This window comes from Chamaea fasciata, unplaced genomic scaffold (genome assembly GCF_029207755.1).
Source record: "Chamaea fasciata isolate MVZ Bird 193981 ecotype frontalis unplaced genomic scaffold, bChaFas1.0.hap1 SCAF_1, whole genome shotgun sequence".
Classification (NCBI taxonomy): Eukaryota; Metazoa; Chordata; class Aves; order Passeriformes; family Sylviidae; genus Chamaea; species Chamaea fasciata.
In genome coordinates this window covers 48,037,271-48,057,186 of record NW_027094086.1, presented here as the reverse complement: position 1 = coordinate 48,057,186, position 19,916 = coordinate 48,037,271, and the positions used below count along the sequence as shown (strand labels likewise).

The 19,916-nt window shown below is 40.7% G+C and overlaps 1 protein-coding gene across 2 annotated transcripts in view; it reads right to left on the bottom strand.

Annotated features, from left to right (window-relative positions):
• ESCO1 (establishment of sister chromatid cohesion N-acetyltransferase 1) overlaps positions 1-14,301 on the bottom strand; it is a 33,407-nt gene extending 19,106 nt beyond the window's left edge. For both annotated transcript variants that reach the window (XM_066182603.1, XM_066182612.1), the window contains exons 1-7: positions 14,219-14,301; positions 11,823-11,926; positions 11,463-11,661; positions 9,511-10,879; positions 8,763-8,874; positions 7,548-7,611; positions 5,343-5,457 (exon numbers count right to left, since the gene is read on the bottom strand). In XM_066182603.1, coding sequence (XP_066038700.1) covers positions 5,343-5,457; positions 7,548-7,611; positions 8,763-8,874; positions 9,511-10,879; positions 11,463-11,659 — 1,857 coding nt within the window. In that variant the 5' untranslated portion in view covers positions 11,660-11,661; positions 11,823-11,926; positions 14,219-14,301. The remainder of the gene's footprint in view (positions 1-5,342; positions 5,458-7,547; positions 7,612-8,762; positions 8,875-9,510; positions 10,880-11,462; positions 11,662-11,822; positions 11,927-14,218) is intronic.
• Positions 14,302-19,916: the final 5,615 nt, after the last annotated feature.

Here is a 19,916-nt window from a genome sequence, read left to right as displayed (position 1 = left end):
ATATTTGAAAAATGAAAATGGAGGGTCATTATCCATCATGAAATGATATCTTCACTGGTCATTGGCTAAAGCAATATGAAAAGCAACACAAAGAAAATAAATTTGCACAATATTTACTATGGGCAGGTAATCCATTCTGCACCCATATAAAAGCATTAAGCCTGAATATTACAGAAAGTGCTCTGATGAGCACAGGTTTTGGCTTGAAAAAGCTTGATTTCCTTCCCAGCAGCTGCTCTGGTGCTGTGTATTAGATCTGTGACCAAAACAGGGCTGATAACACAGGGATGTTTTAGCTATTGCTGCACAGTGTTTACACAGCATTCAAGGCCTTTTCTGGTTCTCACACTGCTGTGCCAGTGAGGAGGATGGGGGTGCCAAGAAGCTGGAAGGTGACAGAGCCAGGACCAGCTGATCCCACCTGACCAGAGGGGCATCCCATGCCATATGAGCTGGGAAAAGAGGGAGGAAGGGGAGGATGTTTAGAGTGAATGGCATTTGTCTTCCCAATTGTTAAACATGATGAAGTCCTTTTTTCCCAGAGAAGGCTAAACATCTGCAAGCTGACGAACAGCAGTGAAAGAATTCCTCATTTTGCTTTGTCTGCACGCACAGCTTTTGCTTTACCTGTGGAACTGTTCTTCCCCATCCTACTTGGGGGCAATGAGAGAGTAGCTGCATGGTGCTTAGCTGCCTGCCAGGGTTCACCAACAGCACAGTGTGAGTGGCCTTGGTGCCTCAACTCCCGTAGCAGCTCCCAGCTGATGTTACAAAACATTCTCACCTCCCTTGAGGACAAAGGACACCAAGTACAGCCCACCTGAATTTGCAAGACAAAGCAGGGTTGTTGCAGAGAATAAATGGGAAGAAGTGAGGATACTAATAAAGGATACCATCCCTGGAAGAAAAGAACTGTCCCAAAGGGCAATATTTGTGTGGAAGGAAAAATAACTGCTCTCAACTACCAAACACCCTTAAGGCTTACAACGTAGTCACTGTCTCATTTTCGTTGGGCTTACTGGACAGGAGAGAGGCAGTACTTAACTAATGTGAACAATGAAAGATCGCCTAAAAGTCATTCTCTACATCTTCAGAGAAATTGCCTAACCAGACTATACAAGTTTAAGGAAAAAATCAGCAACTTTAAATGATTGCTATGCAAATTTCTTCAGAAATTCTTCTTGTAAGAAATTTCTCTTACACTTATTATTTCCACTAAGGGCTGTGTTTTCACCTTAAAGAAAAATATTTATTTCATAGATAACCTATTTTAGTCAAGCAGGAAACTACGTTCAATTGTAACCAAAATACATGTAAGGAAAAATTCAAGCATGATATCCAAATGTGTAAACCGGATTAACATGCACATCACACACACACAGAGCACAACTCGGGTTAAACCTGAGAATCAAAACCACCTTCCATCAACTAATCCTGATCCATGCACTTGCTGATACTTATAGCAATCGACTACACCTTTGCTGGTGTCCAGGTATTAACTCAGAGCTCTAGAAAGGCAAAAAAGTCCCTGCAACTCAAAACCATCCTTTTATCACTCCAGTGATTTGTTTTCACTGTTCATTCATTTGACATGTTCTTTCCTAAAACTGATGACGTACTTTCAAAATACGAGTCAAACTCAAAGGAACAAACCTTGAAATGGAGTAAGTATCCCTGTGCTTCACATGTGATTATTTAGGAGATTTCTTTGTAGCAATAATGCTTTTATCAATTCTTATTTTTATGGTCAAAATTTTGTCCTAGGTCTGGCAGGCAAGCAGAATTTTTACAAGATGAAAACAATTGACTTTCCTTGTCTTATTTGTACAGCATGTCTCATCTGATGAAAACTGAGAACACATGCTTTGTGCATTTGTACTTCTTTCCATTTCAGAATTTAAAGGAACAGATGATTTCATATTCAAGTTCTCATGTCTGCAAATCACATTCAAGTAGTTGCAAAGTAAAGAATAATTTCAGTGCGCTACTCTACAAAGCTTCCTATGGAGCTTCATGCAGCCTGACAACCCACCAACTGAACATTTACATGAAGGGTAAGAGGGTGCAGTTCACAAATATTCAGAACAGACTATTCCACTAAACACCAAGTCACATATTTGGAATGCAATGAATTTTTCGCCTCGATCTGACATTCAGACTGAAGAGAGTATGATCTCTTTTTTTAGGGGAAAGAAATTAAGTCTTTGCATGTCACTTCAAACATGTTCACTGATTTCTGGCACTGTTTGCTTTATGAAGTGTCTTGGAGCATTAGATGCTTTCCTGTTCTCAGCTGAAGTTCTACACTCTGAAGAGACTTGCTTTTTAAGATGTGTGACAGTAAGCAAATATGAACAGAAACAACCCATCCTTTGACTTAGATGTACTTGTACAAAATGAAGATAATTTTATGTTTGAAAGCTGCCCAGATAACTAGATGATGTGTACCAGGAAAAAGAACGGTGCAACTGCAACAACCGAGTATTTCTTCTACAAACAGAATTTGTGTTACTTTACTTCTGTTGGCCAAATAGCCTTAAAGCTTGTTAAAGATTATATTACTTAATAAAAAAAGAAAACCAATCTATTCATTATAGTAATCATATGGGAGAAGAAGGAAGCTAACATACATCTTGAAGGATTAAATATAAAAAACCCAAAACATATTATGAAAAACAAAGTGCAGTTTTGTTACATTTTACTATAACACCTCTCTAAATAGAGCTCAGGGACCAAAAAGATTAGAATACACAGACAATACTGTAACATTGCAGACAGTGAGCCTCAGATACCACAAAAAAAAACCTTAAAAGGACAAACGTCAAACTTACATAAAAAAAACCTAGGAGAATTCAGTAGCAAATAAAGACTTTACATTATGTGACTAGCCAAATAAAGAATTAGTTTTTCTGCCTCGGTTACAAAAAGAAAAAAGGATTCTGTACATACATTAAGATGGACTGGCTTGACACATCTCCAAAAGAAACAGCTCTCACACTGGAGAGCCCAAAATGGCATCTTTCAGGCATTTAGGATGTTTTAAAAAGTGCAACAAAGCACTAATTAAATGTCTCTTGCTAAGAATAAAAGCCTGACTTCCCAACTTTGCTCAAGGTAAAGAGTAAAGTAACTGCTTCTCTTAATACAACGTGCCAGAAACTTGAAATAAAAATGATTTCTAGCTATTAACTATAATTTTTAGACACTCTAAATGCTAATTTAACTGATTTGACCTTGTGTAGTTAGGCTGCTCTCCATGTAGGAGAAATTTCAACCTCAGCAGTTTTTAAACCGTATTACTAATTTCTCGGTTCTCACAGGATCATTATGGAACTGCATAAACACCTTTGGAAATAATTACTACTAATAATAGAAAAATAAGCCCAACCATTCAGAATCCACATTTTAAAAACCCACCATGGTTTTGCAAGCAAGACTATTAATTACAAAAAGTACCTTTTTTTATTATATGCATTTAATCCCAAATCTTTTGAGTATTTGTAGGAGGAAAGCCTAGTAATTTAGAAGTTAATTTAGCCACTTTTCACTTCTAGAAGCTGGCACAAACTATTCTAAACATAACTATGTCTCATCTCCACTGCAACCAAGGTCAAGGACAGTATTTTACAAAGTGGTTTAACTAATATTTGGGTTCCACTACATGTTTTGACAAAAGAGCAGTTTTCCCTAAGGTAAAAGAATAACAGACCAATGCCTTACCTAACGTTGTCTTGGTAAACCAAAATGCAGGCACTATTAAAATGCCGTTTCCACACAATAAAAAACCTACTCTGAAATCAGTGAAATTGAAATGAATTAGATTTGTATGAAGTGCTGAAACATGTAAGATATTGTGAAACTGTTACTTTCACATTTAGAAATTAAATACCCACTTGCATTTTCCAGAAATACCCACAGAAAACTACAAACTAAGTCTCTCCCATTCTTCTTCGTCTTCCCCATTTGTGGTTCATCAATGAACCTTTCTTTAAAATTTTGCTTGGTAAATAACTTTTTTTGTTGTATATCTGAAGAAAAGATTACTCTCCTAATTCTAGCTGAATACAAAGATGCTACCAGCATAAGCAGTAACTCACAAAAAAATCTTTCTATAATAAACACTGCAAAGAGCTACACAAGCCCTCTTCAGTAGCCAAGCAGGAAGTTCTGTTTTTCTTCTTTTCAAAGATGCTAGCAACTTTTCAGCCAAGTTCCATTACTGTATGAGTAAAAATTAAGTTAGTTTCACAGAAACCAAAAGGGATATTCTTATAGTCCTTTTAACGTAGTTAAGATATTTAATCATTCATTTTAATTCTGTTGGTAAAATGGATTTCCAAGAGGCAGTAACTGAAATACTTCTCAAATGTTATATACAGTTCAGTTATCCTGTGGCTGGGCATTCATGTGCCTAGACAACTGGAGGATATATTTATCACTTTAGTTTTCAGAAGCTCTGATTTTAAAATATTTCAGTATGGATATAACAGTGTGTTCAGAATTCATTTGGATCTATTTCAGTTAATATTTTCCACGTATTACATGAAAAAATAAAAACTTAGTAACATCTCCAATTATATATGTTAGAGGTATAATTCCTTATGAAAACTCCTTTCTTCCTAATGGCCTGGGTTCCTCTCCCTCTCTAGCCTTTCATTTCCCAAGGATTATCTGACATCTGTGTTATTGAAAACACAAAACAAAACACAACCAAAAACTCCAACTGCCTCACAATCAAACTGTGTGATTCTACAAGAGAATAAAACAAAACAACTCTGTCACTGCCTTCTCATTCTGCATTTTCTCATTACCTGCATTTTGTAGCCAATAGCCAAAAAGAAAAGAATAAATAACCCAACTGGTAGTGCTGCTTAAATATATGGTAAAAATAAGTGCATGCACTGGGGAATCCTTAAGTTGGTCTCAGAGCAATGGACACTTCGTGTAATGTAATGACACAGGAACAAATCTGTTGATATTAATTCTGCACACAAACTACCAGATGCACCTTCCTCTATAATTCTGAAATTTTAAGAAACTGAGAATTTACACATAAATAAGGGCATATTCACTCTCCCCATTTCCAATGAATAGCCATTCTATTGAAAAATTGCAGAAATTTATTTTAACAAGAAACACTGAACATTAAGACTTGCTGACATTTTCCCATCAACACGGAATGGCAATCCAGTACAGGTTCTACTTTTACAAGTCACTTACAATGGTGATAAGTAGTATGTATAAGTAATGATTTTTAGACAAGTTCATTGAAACACAGCACTGCAAAGTCAGAGATAATTTCTTCAAGAAGCTCTAAGCCTCACTAAAAGGGTATTACTTACTGTGATCAGCTGCTTATCACCATCTTTTCCTGCTTCTTTTAGCTTCTGAATATGCTCCTCAGATGACGGCAAGTTACTGCATTTTGATGCTAATGAAGGATTTGACAATGGAGCCCTTGAAATACAAATATATTTCATGTTAAAAATAGAACTGCTTATACACACCATGCTGGATACTCAAAACGTGGTGATGAGGACAAACTTTACTAAGATGCAAATCCAAATTAATTACATAAAACACAGTCCTGTTTCTTTTAATGTGCAAGTCAAACGGAAAAAGAAGGAAATGAAAGTATTAATCAAAAAAACAGAGTTTGTAAGTAGCCTAATTACAAGATTTTTTTGGTTTACAGAAAAAAAAATTTTATCAAGTGGGTAGGTTAGTCGCTCACCCATTAACACCAGCATTTAAAAGAGGCACTTTCAGAGCATGATTTGCCTAATGCTATGTATTTCCAAAGTAAGGTTTAGGTCTCATACATCAAACTGCTAAAGCAGACCATGGAAATATATTCTCACAAATCTAAGTCAGATGTCAAACCCCTACAATTAAAACTTAAGTCTCTTCTAACAGGTGGCAGTGAAGAGAAGACCCAAAGAATAAATTCATCAGTATCACTGGAATCTTACACAGTTTTAAACCTTCCCTTGTCACAGCTGAAAGAAATGCTGGAAAATACAATAATCCAATCACCAAAATCATTCTATGAACTTGCTCCTATATTCAGGGAAAAAAAAAAAACAAAAAAAACCCCATGATACTTATTCCAGGTTTGGCTAAAACTCGTGGAGATTGCCAAAGCAAAACACACACAAAACCACACGTACTTCAACTGGGCATCCACAGACTTTTGTGTTTCTGAGCAAACTTAATTGTGGCACCTCCTGTAGCACAGGCAGCAGGTTAATCCAGTGACCTTTTAAAAAAAATTAACTCTTGCCAGAAATTTTTAAAACAGAATTTCTGTGCTAAATCAGGGGTAATTTTTTTTATTCCCTTCATGTGCTCTAAGATTTGCCTTATGTAGCTACTTTGAGGTTTGCCTTTTCCTGCTGCAACCTTATCCTACCAAAGCCCTAAAGAGAACTACACTGTAGATATGCACAGAGAAGACAGATTAATCTGTGTTATGGCAGGAGTACCACAGAAAGAATGATGGCTTAAATCTTGAGTATCATATAGAAAGCAGGGAAAGAAAGAAAGATCTCAGAATTAAAATATATATCCAGATAATAGTCAAGCAGTATGAGCTTGTTCAAGTAATAAAAGTAATAAATTTAAGTCGATACCACAAACCTGTTTGGCAGTTGAGGATAAAAATATGAAAAATCCAAGTCATTGCAATGCTTATCAATACATTTTAAACCACTCATTTAACTAGTTCGCATCTACCTTACCAACCATCTTCTGTGAAGTCCCACAGTAGTAGAGATTTTCAACAAGTACAAACGGGTTGGTTAGTCAGAATTGTTAATCTGGCCTCAGAGAGATGTACTGAAAATTACCCGAAACATTTCTTCTTGTCCCCATTATGAATATAGAAAACAGTAACAACACACTGGCCATTGCTGCTGCTCAAGGTATCAGGTACAAAGAAATTTTTGTCTTTAGCTTGTAATTGGCTAAAACCAGAGCCTATGTCAGAACTGCTAAAAAACTGTAACAGTCAATGTGATCAACTCTAAAACGCAAACTTGAACTGAAGACAAACTTAGTACTAAGAACTTTTTCTTTTTTATATCACTGCTGACACCTTCATTTCACAGCGATCACAAAATTCCAAATTAAATCCCCTCCTCCCCACCTGAAAAAAAAATTCACATGTACAAGACTCCCAGAGTACAGGGAGTTAAAAAAACCCCTCCAGATAAAAGTGAAATAATTCAGTATCTGAAAATCATCTGGCAAATCCTTCCCCTACTCTCTGGTTCTCATCTGATTTGAGGAAGAGACCAGTATAAATGTTTTTCCAACTCTGTTAAATAATACTTTTTGAAATAAATGTGCAGCTACAAATATCTTAATCATTTTCTTAGCAAAGCAAATATCTCCCTTAACAATGAGATAAAATGAAAGTCTGTTTTTACAAAGGGAAAGTCACTTATTGGAAACTAAAGCAGGGAGACAACTGGTTTATAATAAATTCCTTCATAACTCTATCTATGCAAACTTACTGTAATTTCATAATGTATGAAATACTATACCTGTTCTCAGATTCAGAAGTTTGACTTGTAAGTGAAGTTTGCATCAACTGTGTGGGAGCCAAATCTACAATTAATCAAAGATTGTAACTTCATTATAAAGTTTTCAGTTGCAAAGGAAATTTGAGTCACACAAACAGTGATTTTCAAAAAAACACACTCAGAACAATTTTGCAATCTGTTCATGGACAATAAAAAAGTATTCAAGTTTGAGGCAGTATTTGCATGTTTCTCCAAGTATACTTTAAAAAAGAGGCATTTTTCTCCAACATTTTGACAGCAGTTCTGCAGAACAGTTTGCCAGAAGCTAAGCAAGGCCAGCAGTAAACTACATAGGAGTTTAAATATGTTCATGCTGACAAACATGTAAGTAGCTGTCTGTATTTTATTAGAATCATAAATGTACAGTATGCCCTTATCTGAGGCATGTTCTACAACACTTAAGGAAAAGAAACAATCAAAAACAGAAAAAGAAAGAAAATAGTTTTTTAAATTCTGTAACAGAAATTAAGAGTAGTTACCCTTCAAAAGTATCCTACAATGGCAGGAAAAAGAACTCCAGCTATTTAGTAAAGCTAAATATTAAAACTGTGCACTCAAACTAAGGTTCAGATTAAAAGATATATTAAAACAAACCCCTCACCACTCAGAGCAGGAAAAAAAAAATGAAGAGACTAGTTAGGGATCCACTGACAGTATGTCTTATTCTAATGTACTTCAGTCAAAATATTCACATCACATTCACCATAAGCTTTGACAAACGGCATTCACATGCTGATAAATGAAGACTAGGTAATAAAAACAGGAGAGTGATTACTCAATAATTTGGTTAAGATAAAGTAGAAAAATTTAGAAGAAAGAAATGCAGATACTTATTCAAAGGAAACAGAGCAGGGAATTAACAAAAATCAAGCCAAGAGAAGAAGCCAACTGAAATATGGAAGTTTTACTGCTTTATTACATGGAAAATGAAAGAATTTGGTTGAGTTTCCCCTCTTTCTCTCTCCACAGTCCAGAGAAAAAAGTACATTTCAGTGCTACTCAAGTGGCCCTGGGTGTGCCACAAAGGAATATAAAACCCCCTGGCAGCCAGTTCCAACTCCCTAAGTTGAGTTCTGTACCAGCTGCCTCCTACTCTGTGAAACACTCCTCTTAAAGGGAGACTTGTCCTTCCCACAGAACTCATCAAAACAAGTGGAAAAATCAGTAAACAGTTACCTTGAGGTTCACTTTCTTTGGGTTCTTTTTTTAATTGTTTTGGTGGTCTAGGAGCTGTAACACACTTTATTGGAGAACTTTCTGGACTTGATGCCAAATGTAATCTAAAGTTCTAAGCAAAACAGAAAACATTAAATTAAAAAACATCCAACTCATTCAATGTCTTTGACCTATTAACAAAACCACTAACTGAACTAAGTATTAACATTTTGAATACAGCATCAGTTTTATGCTAATTTAAGCAGACAAAATGCAACTGATTAGCTACTCCATATTCAAGTTTGTGGTATTAATTTTGAAAAAAGTCCTTTTCATTTTATATATAAGCTTGTAAAATATTTCCTATAGAACACAGTTGTCCTTAAAATCCTAAATTTTAGTAGAAATTCGTTCAGATAAGGAAGTGAGAGGAAAATGTGTTCTAATACACCTTTGCAAAACAAAACAGCTACAGAAGCTGAAGCCATGAGGAAGAGTCCATATGAATCTGTACAACCTTTGGCTCCAGCACAAAATTTTATTGATCAACATTTAGTTACCAACAGAATCTAGGAGGGTGGAATCGATTAATTCTTCAGCTTACATCACCCATCTATGACAACAGAGCAGTAAATCTCTAACACGTTTGAAAATTTTAAGTTACTGTAAAAGAAACTCATTGTTAAAACAACTTTGAGCATGGGATTCTCAGAAAACAGAACAGGTTTGGAACACCCACCCACTATACACCATAATTAAAATAACTTACCTCATCTAGTCTTGGCTCACATAAACGTTTTGTCAAGTTAGGCAACAAACCATTTTCTGCACCTTTCCTTGTGGGTTGCTTTGTTTCTAATGCCACTTCTTTAGCTTCAGCTCTTTCAGCTGAAGGATTTGATTTCTCCTGTGCACAAGTTCTACTTTCATTCTCAGAGAGTCTCGTTGACAGCTTGCCTTGCGCCTTTGAAAGCTCCGCTTCTGCAGTCATTTGACTCGCCTCTGAAACTTCAGGGAAATCTTTTAAAAAGGGAAGCTTGGGGACATTTGGAGAATTTGAGTTACTTTGCTTCACATTACTAGCTTTCAGCAATTTAATTTTGGTCCATTTAGAGTTTTTGTTTGAGGAGTTATTTCTACCATTCAGAGTGCATTTGACAGGCATTGCTTTTTTGCTAGGGAAAAACCGTTTGCACTGAGTACTTTGACTGGGCTCTTTCTGAGTAAGCATTTCACTCTGCTGTAACTGTGTGTCATCATGCTTTTCTTCTGCTTTGCTGTCCTCTGCACTAGGCGAGTCTTTTTTCACTTCTACGGTATCTGACTCAATCTCACCTGCAATTTCTTCACAAAGTTCAAGGATGCTCACCCTTTTGGATTTTGCATCGTTCTCTGGTGGATCAGCCACATTTGTCTCACTTACAGATGGCTGTGAAGTGTTTTTTGGTTTTGTACTGGGTTTTATGCTCTGATGCGTTTGTTGCTTTTCCTTAGATGCTGCACAATTTGGCTTAACAGAATTGGTTTCCACTTTCTGCGTGTTGCTAGAACTAGGAGATACAGGGCCTGTCTGGTCTTTCTTGACTTCCCCAAGACTGCCACCAGGACATGATGAGGACCCTTGAAGATTGTGTTGAAAGCTAGTGGAATTATCCTTTTTGCTGTCTGCTTTACACTTTTTCTCTTTCAGAGAGCTGGTCACTTCCACGTGTATTTCTTTATCCTTGTTTGTGTTGCTTGGCTTTATCTTCATGTTTTTCTGTCCTGTTTTCCCTCCAGCAGATTTCAGTGGTTTTGCTGCAACACTGTGAATGTGTTTTTTTGCCTGGCTACTGTGCTTAACTTCCAGAACTTTTTCTTCTTTAACTTCTCTGCTGCGCAGGGATCTTGCTGGAACATGCACGTGTGTTAACTGCTGCAGTCTCTGTGATCTCCTCGTTACTGGCTCGTTTGGCACAATTAAACATTTTGACTTAGAAACTTCTTGCACAGATTTTTTCTGGCATACTTCCTTATTTTTTGCAGATTTAGGCTGTTGCTGTTGGACTGTTTTGCCAGATGTTGTTTTATTATTTGAGTTGAGAGCTGAGGATCTTGTAGTCATGCGTGTTCCTACTTCAGGTTCGTTGGTGTTATCACTGAAAGATTCAAATAATATTTTTTTCAGCATCCAGAAAGTAGAATCTGTCGTAAGATTCTTTTCATTCCCCCTCTGCCTCTTTCTTTTCTTTTTTAGAACACAAGATCTTATTCTCTCAATATTTTTGGAAGAATTTGCTCTAGAATTATTCCAAAAAGGTGTTCACTTCCACCTAGTTACTCGTAAGTGCTGTTTTCAATGTTTTTTTATGCAGGGCAAGACTGAACTATGAACCCCAGATGAATGCTTTGTGACATCTCTAGCAGTTTTTAATTACTGATGTTTGTGACTTTCCAACGAAGTATGAGCTATATATATAGAGAGATAATATTAAATTTATTTTTGCTTCAGAAACCTTTTTGAAGGTGGTCTTTCTGGATTTCAAGGCACTTAAATGGTTCCAGAGGAAAAACATGCAGCAGACAGCATACAGGATGGTTTAAATCTGGTCTCCCTTCTAGAATTATTTAACTATTTAGCTAAATAGTCTTTAACTCAGATACCCTCTGCTTAGATAGTTTCTGCACTAATGTAGTCTATCAAGATAACATAAAAATATGGGTTTTTTGTTTGTCACTGACCTGTTTGGCTTAGCAGAGGTTTTGAGTAAAGTTTTCTCCTGCACTGCACACTGACCGGGCTTTGATTTATTTGAGCCATGCCTTGTATCCGACACCTCCTTTTCCTTCTTTGCCAAAGACGGTTTGCTGCTCTTGTCCAGCTTTGGACGTTTAGCAGAAGGTTCTACTAATGCAGACTTCCTCTTCTGAGCTGCCATTTCTGTAAAAAACCAAGCCATTCAGCTTTTAGGCTCTTTGTCAAACATCGTCACTTTTCACTTTTATTATATATTCACTTTTCCTTTTACAGCCAGATCATGCTGTGATCAGACAGAAGATCATTAAAGCAATCTCAAATCAAATAGCACTCATTTTACTTACAGGTTTTTACAAGAGGCAATCGATGTTCAGGCCAAAGTAACTTATCAAGGTGTGACAAGAGCATTCCTTATGCATATGCTTACAAACAGGATGTTTCATGCCACCTATGAAGAACAGAAAATGTTCATGCAGTGAACACTTCATAACTTCCTACTCAACACTCTGAACTCCCACCCTCTTCCATCCCCTCAAATAATGCTTAGGAGTTTCACTGATAAGAAACTAAAAAAAAAACCCAAAAAACCAAACCAACAACCAACCAAAAAACAACAGACAGATTTTATTTTTTATTTCCATATCCAATGATTTTTGGCACTCTGCTGTCTCAAGCACTACCCTTTTACCTTTCAAAAGGTGGCAAGTAACAGTACAATTCAAAAGGAAGTTTCTCAGCCTACCACCTTTTTCCAGAAAACAGTGTGCTGCTGCTGTTATTGTATTATGGCAAAGATAATAACAATCAATAAAGTTTCGCTAATAACTTTATTAAAATTAAGTTTACTGGAAGACTCAGTGGTCAGAACTCCCACATCACCTTTTTCAATCAAGAATTACCTATTAATTTTTGTAACTGACAGCCTTACAGATTACATATAGATTTCTACAAAACTATACTGCTTTTCAAACCTTAACTGATCTGATGTTAAATATGGCACATTTTTAAGGTCAAACAGGAACAAGTCACTGGTTCATTACAACCAAAGTATGACTTCCAGTATTGACAAATGAATGTCTTTCCCTAACAATTTGAAAGATCCTTATGTTCAGCTCCTTTTAATAATTAATGATTATGCAAAAGAAAAAAGTAAACAACTGTACTTTTTCTTTTCTTCAGACTTTATATTGTCCTTAACCTCATTTTCATTTATCCACTTACGAAAGCATTTCTAACCGTGCAAAACTGGTAATTTTGTTAAAAAGCCAATTAAAACCTCAGGATTCCAGACACCAGTGATGTCTTCTGACCTTCTCCTTTAAAGATGATACATGATAAACAACCCACATTTGAGGTGTATTTTTTTAATTCTACCCAGAGAAGAAATCTCTAAAAGCGCTTTTTGTGGTGCTATTTTCATGTCTCTCCCTAAGGAACAGGTAACAGAATTTGCGTCCCTTCATTCTAATAGCTCATAAGCTCCATGACACCCCACAAGCCTGGGGCTTTCCACCAGTTAAAGAAAACTCGTCAGAGATGCAGTAAGGTCACCCATTCTGAAAATAACAGCCCTGGTTGCTGAATTGGTCTTTGGTCTGTTAGAGACCCTCAGAATTTGAGAATACCATGACACACAGTGTATACACCTGGACCTTCTCTGGTTTTTTCCAGATGTGACATGGCACACTCGGGGAAGACTTTCAAGTACCAAACAGAAAGTACAAAACTCCCCTCGCTGGCACTCCTTCTCAGGCAACTAAAAAATACACTCTCCTCCCACAGAGTTCTTGAACAGTAATTTCTTTCCTACTAATACTTTGTACAACAGAGCAAAGTCTTTTCCAGACATTCCAGAACTGGCAGTCTCTGCCCTGAAGAAGTCACCCTCTAGTAAAAGCCGGATTATGGAAAGCAGGGAAGACACAGAATTGCAAGAACAAACTAGAAGACGAGCTAAGGCTTGGTGCAAGAAGTACAGGGGAGAAAAAACCCGAAAACAAAACAGACCAAACAAAAACCTCAAACCCAAAAACCCCAAACCAACAAACGAACAAAAACGAGAAACGCGAGCCCCACAGCTTCCAGCCCTCAGAGCACGGGCTGAGGCTGGTTGCGCACCAGACGGGCACGGCGCGGGGGTCTCGAACCTCAGCCATCCCGACTGAGGGCCACGGCAGCTTCGGGCAGCCCCTCCGGCACAACTCAAGAGAAATGGAAGGGAAGGGAAGGGAAGGGAAGGGAAGGGAAGGGAAGGGAAGGGAAGGGAAGGGAAGGGAAGGGAAGGGAAGGGAAGGGAAGGGAAGGGAAGGGAAGGGAAGGGAAGGGAAGGGAAGGGAAGGGAAGGGAAGGCCTCCAATCGTGGCCCGGTGTCAGCCACCCCAGCGCCCCGCGGTGACAGCCCTCCCGGGGCAGGGCCTGGCGGGAGGACCCCGCTCCCGGCCGGGAGCTCCCGCGGCCAGAGCCGCCGGGGGCAGGGCGGGCGTGCCGGGATGAGGCCGGGCGCCCGCCGCGGCTCCCGCGGGCGACAGGGCACGGCCGGCCCGCTCCCCCCGCGACAGCGGCGGGCAGGCCCGGGGAGGAGCCGCCGCCGGGCTCTCGGCCCCGGGCGGGGACGCGGGGGGCAGCGGGCACGGGGCAGCCGGGGATGACGGGACCCCGCCGGCACACGGGTGGGGTGAGGGGAGTGTGGGGGAGAGCAACTTCTTCAGTGCCCCCCCTCGGTCTGCCGGCGGCCGCTTACCTCGCGAGGGTGTCAGCGACGTACCGGCGCTGGCAGAGGCGGCGAGCCCGAGAGTCGAGCCCGCCCACAGCCGGGCACCGCCGCGGCACCGCCCCGTCCCGCCCGCCGCGCCCCGCCCGCCGCCGGCCCAGCCTCCCCCGGCGGGGACGGGACATCTTCCGGCGGGAGTCGGAACCGGGAGGGCGGGAAGCGGCGTGGTTCGCGCATGCGCAGCCGCCTGTGTGAGGGCGTCTGCCATATGGGAATGTTAAGTAAGGAATCCAGAGACGGTACTAATTAAAACACGCATCTAAGGACTGGAGGGTGTTTACAAGAGCGTGTATTGACAGGACAAGGGGGAACGGCTTCAAACTGAGAGAGGGTAGGTTTAGGTTAGGTATTAGGAAGAAATTCTTTACTGGGAGGGGATGAGTTGTTGGAACAGGTTGCCCAGAGAGCCTGTAGATGTCTCATCCCTGGAAGTGCTCAAGGCCAGGCTGGACGGAGCTCTGAGTAACCTGGTCTAGTAGGAGGTGTCCCTGCCCATAGCAGGGGGGTTGGAACCAGACGGTCTTTAAGCTCCCGTTCTGCCGGCGAGGTCACCGTGACTTCAGCGCGTTTGCACCGCCGGGCGCCCGGGTGGGTTGTCCGAGCCTCATCGTTTGCCAAAAACAAGGGGGAAAAGGAGCACCGCATTCCGTGGAGCCAGTGGGGACAAAATGACTGCGGTGGCAGCCCACGCTGTGTCAGTGGCTGACACCTCACGGCTGGCGGCCGTAGTAAAATGACAAGAGTCGACCGAAGAGTCACCTGAGAGGGGACCTCATCAGTGTGTGTAAATATCCAAAAGGAGGGTGTCAAGAGGATGGAGCCAGGCTCTCGTCGGTGGTTCTGAGCAGTAGGGCAAGAGGCGATGGGCAGAAACTGGTGCACAGGAACTCCAAATAAACATGAGGAAGTGTGGGTGACTGTGGACTGGAACAGGTTGCTCAGAGAGGTTGTGCAGTCTCCCTCACTGGAGATATCCAAGAACTATCTGGGCACAATTCCATGCCATGTGCTCTAGAATGACCTTGCTTGGGCAGGATCATTGGACCAGATGACCCTCTGTGTCCTTTCCAACCTGACCGATTCTGTGTTTCTGTCATTCTGAGTCCCACCAAGTTCCTGGTGTTATTACAGCAGATGTGCTTGCAGCAGCATTTTCTTCGTGTTTGCGGGCTCCTTCTCACAATTATGTTTGCAGACACCTCTGAAATACGTTCCTCAGCTGCTGCTCAGCTGTGCAGGTGTGCACACAGCTGCCAGCCCCCTTGGTGCAGGTGTGTCACGGTGTCACCGTACGTCCCTTAGGTGTAAAGCAAGATGGATGCTTGTCTGTGGCCGGGAGATTAAAGAGGGTTCCTGGGTGTGTCTTGGTCCTGTGCTGTGTCCACTCCTCTCTCCAGAGCACGAGGTTCACTCAGTGAGCTACCTTTTTTGAGTCCATTTGTCCAACTTGCTTTGCTTTCCTAAGTTCAGTAGTTACTCTGAAGGTGCCAGCTAGCTCTTTTGTTCTGTGTGTTCTGCACAGTGCTTCACAACTCACTCTATAGCATAACCACCTATTTGTGATTTTTGCCATGGTCTGGGATATTTCAGTCCTTGCTACACTTGTAAAGTGTTTATACATCAGCTAAGCTTGTCATGGCTTCTTTGCCTCAGGATATTTTTGTGTCTGAGCCTGTTGTCTACTTTGGCAAGTAAGAGAAGTTCTGAAGAAAAAGCTGAAAATCTGACATCCACACCACTGATGTGGCAGTCCAGACTAGCTTTTGTCACTATGGATACAGCGACAGCTGGAGTTTGAATATATTGAGTGTGCTCCGGGGGTGTAACTGTGAGTTTGGTTTTTTTTGAAAGGAACCCATTATGCACACTCCAAGACCCTGGATGGTTAGTGGGAGCGATCAGAGGATTCCCTTCAAAAGTGAGCTGTTGATCCTAACTAGAGTACTGGTGCAGAGGTACCTCATGCAGATCTAGTGTGCTCCATCCATATTACTTTCCTAGGTGTAACCTGAAGTAGGTCCTACCTGAAATGAATGTAAGTGTATCAAGATTTTTTATAATTTCTGGTTACAGTTCACTCTTCTAAAGGAGACCACAAAAGTATTTTAGTATTTGGTTCTGTAAATATTAATTTGTTAATGCTTGAGCTATTTTAAAAGGGGTTATTTTTGTTTTTATAATAACTTTCTAGGTCTGTTTTATAATCTTCAAAATATTTTAGTGATTTCTATTGTTAACACATTTATGGGATTAATGGTAGGAAATTGCTGTCAAGTTTCTGATTAGCATAAATTTGTTTGTATAAATATCAAATTCACCTGGAGATACTCTTGTTTTGCCTGTAAAGTTTTCTGTCTCTTTGTTAACTGGAACAAGGAACTGCCTTGCTTGATAAGTCCTCTTTCTGGACACATTTCATTGAAGCACAGTTTGTACTGGACAAATGGGAATTTTCAGCAGCTGTAGTTTTTTTTTAAAAGCTGATAGGAGGAGATGTTATTTATAACTCCCTGTAGCAGCTCCTCTTTAATGCATGATAATCTGCTGTGACTTTACAATGAACGTAGCAACATGTGGTCTGCTCTCCTTCAGTAACCGACAAAATATTTTCCAGATGAAGGATATTTTAATCACTAGGCTGCATGTAAATTTCCTGAAGGATGATAAAAGCATTTCTTCAAGTTATCTTTATCTTTATAAATTTAAGATTATGTTTTCCCATGTCTCTCTCTTAGGAACATGAAGCAAGTAAACCTAAATTTTCTTATATCCTTCCATGAAATAGTAATTTGCTGAACAGCAGGGAAAGAGTAAGGTAGCAGGCAGTCTTATAAAGCATTAAATTCCAAAATTTGGGAGAACTTAGTTCACGGGATAGAAGAATATCAGTAATTTTCCAGTTTTCCACAGAAGATGGCAGCATTCTGAAGCACTGATGTCAGTGTGAACTTGCTAGCGAGTTCAAACTGGAGTGTTTGGGTATGAATTGTTGTTGAACTGGGGAACCTGGGGAGGGAGGAGAAACTGCATTCACATAGGTGAGTAGGACGTACGAGTGGGACAAATTTAACCCCCAAATGATTTTTTGTTAATTTAGCCATGTTTATTTACCAGCAGTAATACGGCTGGAGTGCCTCTTGTCTGCAGCTAAGTGAAAAATTGCTTGCTTCGAGGTTATGCCTTTTTTCACGGAATGATTCAGCTGATAATAGATCAGTCCACTAATTGCAGAGAATGTCTTGTTGGGCTACAGCTTTGGGAGATGACTGTCACCAGAGAGGGCAAGCTACTCCTATTATTTTCTCCACTTCCTTTGCCCACTCCCAGCAGCGTTCTCCAGCTCCTTACTGTGCCAGCCTCCATCTAGTACCTGAAGGACCCTCACAGGCAAGCAAATTTAACCTCTTGAGCTAGCAGTAAAATAAAAAACCCAAGTGGAAAAAGTGAATCATATTCTACCAGAGTAAGAAAGGCTGAGGACTGTACGACTGGAATCAGGATTAGAAAAGACAGGGAAGGAGGAAGCGCAAGTTTTCCCCTTTTGGCGTAAGAGTGCTGGTAACACTGACAGCTGCTTGTGAAATCGCAGCCTTAGGGCGGGCTACATAGTTACGGGATTGAGCTCTTGATCGCAGGATCCCAGCGGTCCTGCCAGCACGCAGATTTTACAGCCCCCTTTGACATGCAAACGCGCTCCCAGCCTGCCCTGCTGTTTATCAGACATCTCATCTGACCAAGGAAGTGGTGACAGACAACCAAAAGGCAGGAGCTGCTTAACCTTTCACCAGTAATTAACCTGGCAAGCACCGCTCGCGCCTCAGACAGGTGAGGTAAGGCCACCCGGGAACCTCATTGAAACCAGGGGCTTTCTAATCACTGCGTATACAGAACGCTTACGGAACTGGAGGAGCAGCTGAGATAGCACAGGGCTCCGATTTTCCTCCCTTTAGCAGATTCAAAAAGTCCCCTCTATCCTAGGAGGAAGGGAGAAGCTGATTTTTGCATCTCCAGTAGAAGGAATGAGACAGGAAAATTGGATCCTTCAGAATAAGAGATGTTTGCCAATGAAGAACCACTGTACGGTTGGCAGATTTTTCCTTTCCTTCTGTTGGAATGAAAATTAAACAACAACCCAAACTCAAAAAGCAGCTGAGATATTTATTCCACAGCAGATTGGCTGCAGCAGGAGTTACGTAGAGGGGGACCCAGCATGTATGCTGGAGGTCAGTGGCAAGTCCCCAGGGTGAGTCTCTTGGACTTTTTTATACCTTCCTCTTTCTTATTCATTACCTTGAGCATTCCAAGGCTTTTTTTGACCAGCTGGCATGCTGGAATGAGAACCCCAGTAAGTGGACAGGTTGAAATGTGCCCATGTGTTGTTACAGCAACTCGATGACTCAGGGAACAAATGTTTCCTTTTTTCCCCTCAGGGTGATGATGCACTGAGCTGAAGCGACCCGGGGAGAAGCAGAATGCAGGGCTAAAAGTCTTCTTCCTGGCAGGTGTGAGTCACTGGAAGGAGCTGTAGGTGAAAGAGGCCGTTCCCCTCTGAAATTCCTGTACAGATGGCACGTGGGATAACAGGGATTGGAGAATGCCCTGCCTGCCTGGAGTTAAAGAGCTTTACGGGGCAATTGGCTGAAAAAGCAGGGGGTCGTGTTCGAAATAGGGGGAGGCAGAATTTGAATATTTGGTTTTGTTTTGCTGTTTTTCTTTTTGCAGGGATGCAGGAAAAAAAAATTGGGCTGGCACTTGTCCACTTTGCTTGCATGCTGCATGTGAGTTATTTGGTTTGGGTTTTTTTCAGGGGAAGAGGGGAACAGGAAAAGGACTGCAGATAGCTACATCTGGAGGGAAGGCTGGTTCAGTTGGCTTACAGAGATTTGGGTCTGGGACAGAGAGTGGAAATATGTGTGAGTGGTACACAGGGGTCCAGACCATTCCAGAAAAAGGGGAGGAGGCTGTTGTCTGAAACATTTGGGAACTGCTGAGATAAAGCAAGCTGCTCCATTCTGTTGATTTGAAGGGCTCAAACAGTTGACTGTTAGATCTCAGCTGGAAATTGCAACTTGCAGCATGGAGAAGGTAAGAAGCAGCTTCCTGAGCCACATCTGAGGAGTAATTTTTGAATGTGGAGCCCTTTTCCAATCTCTGTAATGGTGAGTCTAGGCCTTGGGATGACTGCGCTCTGCAACAGTCAGCAATTTGGTGTGACAGTGCCACACTGACAGGACCATGCTGACCTGCCTGGAGTCACTGCTGCTTTACTGGCATTTTCCTGACACCAACTCCTGTGGAGTTGTAGACTGTCATCCACAGCTCATGCTGCTAAGTATTTTAAATGTAGCTGTTATGTGTCTTGATTTCTAAAAAGTGCATTAATTCTTCTGTTCAGTGTGAAATGTATACCATGGATTAGTTTCTCTGTATTCAAAGAACCATATATGCCTACTGGAAATTTTCAGGGTTTTAAGTTTTTTTGTTGTTGTTGTGGGGGTTTTGTTGTTGTTGTTGTTGTTTTGGGTTTTTTTAGGAGTGGACGTAATAAATTACATCTTGAAGTCTTGGTTTTTATGATCTGATGCTAAGACAGACAGCTGAGGCCACAAATGGCTCTTGGGTGACTGAAGGCCTCACAGAGATAAAGAACTGTACTATGCATTGACTC